Source organism: Miniopterus schreibersii (genome assembly GCF_964146895.1).
Source record: "Miniopterus schreibersii genome assembly, chromosome: 15".
NCBI lineage: Eukaryota > Metazoa > Chordata > Mammalia > Chiroptera > Miniopteridae > Miniopterus > Miniopterus schreibersii.
The window spans coordinates 49,123,904-49,127,893 of record NC_138115.1 but is presented as its reverse complement, the minus strand read 5'-3'; the positions used below and the strand labels follow the sequence as shown (position 1 = coordinate 49,127,893).

The 3,990-nt window shown below is 53.5% G+C and overlaps 1 protein-coding gene across 3 annotated transcripts in view; it reads left to right on the top strand.

Moving 5' to 3' along the window:
* Nucleotides 1-2,387: 2,387 nt before the first annotated feature.
* Nucleotides 2,388-3,990, top strand: part of CCDC12 (coiled-coil domain containing 12) — a 37,607-nt gene continuing 36,004 nt past the window's right edge. For 2 of the 3 annotated variants that reach the window (XM_081160255.1, XM_081160256.1), the window contains exon 1: nucleotides 2,397-2,519. Coding sequence is in view for 1 of the 3 variants with exons in the window: in XM_081160253.1 (XP_081016379.1) it covers nucleotides 2,424-2,519 (96 nt within the window). In the remaining 2 variants the exon portion in view is untranslated. Of the gene's footprint in view, nucleotides 2,520-3,990 lie in introns of all 3 variants that reach the window. The other variant, XM_081160253.1, reaches the window with a different exon arrangement.

Genomic DNA, 3,990 nt, shown 5'->3' with positions numbered 1-3,990 from the left:
ATCTGCACGCTCCTCCTCCCGGCCGGTAGCCGCCCGGCTTCCTGCACTTAGCTGCGGCCACCGCCGCCCCGCCTCTCCTGGGACCGTGCAAAGGGCGGGGAGCCTGGGGGGGGGGGAGGAGGAGCCTTAGGTCAGGGCTGCCCCCAAAGTCCCGCCCTCCGCAGTCCGAGCTCCTACCAATGCCTTGGGAAGGGCCAATCTGAGCCCCGACGAATGTCGAATGTGGGGGTCAGGGATTCCAGACTTGTCCTGGGTCTAGATACGCGGGGTGCATCCCGCCTGGCTGGACTTGCACCATGTGTGCAAGGGAAAGGCTTGCAGGGTGAGGGGAGGGACTGCGGCCACGGGCAGTGCCCAGGGTCCTTCAACAAGTAATGATAACAAAACCCATGACGACCACTTGTAGAGCTTACCACGTGCCAGGTGCTGTTCTAAGCGTTTTCTAGAAAGGCTGAAGTGCCACTTTTTTGCATCTACTGTTTGTGGAGCAGAATGGGAATCAGAGAGCAGCAGAACAAGTCTGAAATAACCTCCCGGAGGAGCAGTGTCCTCCATCGGTCGGGCAGACCCCTGGGAGGTTTAGCCAATCCTCGTGGGCCGTCTCCTCCAGGAAGCTTTCCTACATGCTCTAGTGAAAGCACCCTCCACTTCACGGTTCAGCACTTGCTTCACATATTTTGTGTTTTTTTTTTTTTAACCTTGAGAGGTTAAAGGCAAGAGGGCGCCTCATGCATTTTTTATTTTTTTTCCAGGAGAAACTGAAGCCCAGGTGGGCCAAATTAGGACTACCTGGGCAGCCAGGGACAGCGTGGACAGGGACAGAGGCCTCATTGACTGTTGCTGGGCCACTGCCACCATCATCACCCCCAGGCTTTTTAATTTTTTTAATTTTAATTTTTTAAATATATTTTTATTGATTTCAGAGAGGAAAGGAGGAAGGGAGAGGGAGAGAGGGAGAGAAACATTAATGATGAGAGAGTCGTCGTTGATCGGCTGCCTCCTGCATGCTCCTGACTGGGGGATCGAACCTGCAACCTGGGCATGTGCCCTTGACCAGGAATCAAACCCTGATCTCCTGGATCCTAGGTCGATGCTCAACCGCTGAGCCTAGGCTTCTTTAGATCCTTTTCAGCAGGCTTGTGAGCTGAGGAGGGCCCCCTGGTGTTGAAGAGGGGTCAGGCTCTTTGTTGGGGCTGGGGGGAAGTTTGTAGGGCCCAGAGAGGTTGTAGGACTTTACCAGTTGAGGACGTGACCAGTCTGGAGCCCCCTAGACCTTGGGAAGACAGACTCTGTGTCCATCCCCATCCTGTTCTGTCCTCCTGGCTTTTTATGCAGCCCCTCCACTCTGGCCTTTCCTCCTGTCGCGTCCATCCTGCCAATGAGCTGGCATTTTCTGAGTATCTGCTACCTGAATATCAGGCTCTAACAGAGCACCCCACCTGATGCAGGGGATTGGGTAACAAAAGGCCCAAGTTAGTGAGGTCAAGAAGGTCGTTTGGGGGAGCGGGATGGGGTTCTATGGCAAAGGGGCCTTCTTCTCCCCTGGTGGGAGGAGATAGGGCTTTGGGGACCCCAACATGCTGTTAGAAATACTTGACTTCAGCCACAGGGGTCTCTCAGTTGTCAGGGCATGCTGAATAATGCAGGAAAGAAGACCCTGGCAGTTCCTGCTGGTCCACCTGGTGCAGTCGAGGCCAAATCAACTCTCAGCTAAGTTCTCAGGGGCTAAGCTCAAGTTCTTTGGTTGGGCTCAGGTTGGGGATTGCTCTTCTCCAGGTTAGGTAGTCTGACCCTGGGTGCTTTTCCACTCCAGGGGTGTTGGAGGTGGGAGGGGATCATCCATGAGCCCGATGGAAAACGGCCATCTAGGCAAGCCCTGCACAGCGAAGGCTTTGTTTGAGCTGAGAGTGGACATAGGATGGCCTACGGGCCCATGGACATCCAAGAAGCCACTGATAGCTGGACGTGAAGGGAGAGGTAGACCTCTTATCAGACTGGGGTCGGAGTGACGAGTCACAGAAGGCTTCTTGAAGGCATTCGAGCCTTGAAAAGTCGGAATAAGTGGACAAAGTTTGGGTCAGCGCATTCCAAGTGGCAGGCATGGAGTGAGCTGTGCGGTTAGCGCTTAGGCAAAACCAGGGCGATCGACGCGCTCTACTCTCGTTCACTCAGGTCTGATTCCACTTGCTGCTTTCTCATCGATTGGGGTTGAACGCATCACGCCTTAGAGCTTTGCCCGCCCCCTACCTGCTAGGCGAGTTGTAGGGGAGGAAAAGGGCGGGCACTCCCAGAGCAACTCAGCGTTGATTGGCTTTCAGGACTTCCTGCTCTCTCATTTTCATCCCCGGATTGGCTGTGAGAGTCATCTGCTCATTGGGCCTGCGCGTGGTAAGACTAGCGAAGAGGAGGGGTTGGCGGGCAAGATGGCTGCTGCTGCGGCCGGTGTGGGCCGGCTAGAGGAAGAAGCGTTGCGGCGAAAGGAACGGCTGAAGGCCCTACGGGAGAAAACCGGGCGCAAGGTGAGGAATGCGGGGTGAGGGCCGTGGCTGAGGTACCCAGCGTTCGGGTCCGGTACAGGGACGAGAAGGCAGGGGAGTACTAAGAAAAGGCAGCTGCGGGGGACGCGCATGCGCGTGCGGCTGGCGCATGCGCGAGGGGTCGGTGTCTGCCCACCGGGTCTGGTGCTGGTGGGTGGGCGGCAGGACAGTGGTCAGCGCGCAGCCCGCCGCTTGGCCCGCTGCATGTTTTCGTCGTGGGTCTCCGGAGCCGCTTACTGTTTCAGATGCTCGTTGGTTTAGGCGTGGCTGGTTCGCGTCTGAACGCGCGGAATCTCCCGTCTCCCCAGGACCCAGCTGGCCTTCCACTTGCACCCCTAGTGAAATGTCATGACGTGTCTGGCAGACCCTCTTCTGGGCGTCCAGCTGGAATCGTTGAGTACAAGAATCCAAAAGGGAAGACCCATTTCTAGGTCCGGGTGGATCTCAGGGAAAGAGGAGGGCGCTTAGCTCCTTCCCAGCCTGCTCCTCTGGGATGGACCTTTTAAACCTATCCGTTGCCATACCTGCAAGCATTTTCCCTTGCTCTTTGTTTGACAGCAGAATGGTCTGATTCCATTCCTACTTTGTTTAACTTTCCTTAATAATCGAGAGGAAGGAGAACACTGAAGATCACTACCTATGTGCAAACTCTGGCCCTTTCACTTGGGGCTGTGGGACTTGGGGCAAATGGCTTCATCTCTGTGAGGCCCGTTTTCTTCATGTCTGGAGTAGAAGATAACAACTCCTGTATATTCATTCTCATCGGGTTATTTTGAGATCTAACGGGATAATCTGTGAGAGGGCACTAGAGACTACAGAGGGGTGGAGGTGGTTGGTTCTGCTCTTGTTGGATGGATGGAAACTCTGTACGCAACAAAATGCAAAGGACATTAAATATCTAGATCAGCGAGGGATTGGAAGACACAGGGACTCCAATTTTCAACTTGAAAAAACAACAACAAGACAGGCTGGTCAATCGGGCCCCTGTTTAGTTTCTGCGTGGGCAACTGGGGTTCTGTGGGAAAGCGAAAGGAGGAAATAATAGTGAAAGCTTGCCAGATTGGCTTCTGCTTTTGTTGGCAAGGTGTTGGCACTGTCAGTTATCCACACAAACCGTCTGGCCTATTTATTTATTTATTTTTAATTTTCTTTAAATTGATAGAGAGAGGAAGGGAGAGAGAGACATTGATTGGCTGCCTCCTGCACATGTCCCGGCTGGGGATCAAACCCACAACCTGGGTATGTGCCTTGACCAGGAATTGAACCCACCACGGTCTGGTGTGCGGGACCACATGCCAACCTACTGAGCCGCACCGGCCAGGGCTCCTTGGTTAAATTTATTCCTGAGTATTTTATTCTTTTTGGTGGTGTTGTAAATAGGTTTGTTTTCTTAATTTTCATTTCAGATTGTTGATTGTTAGTCTGTAGAATGCAACTGATTTTTTTTTTTCCT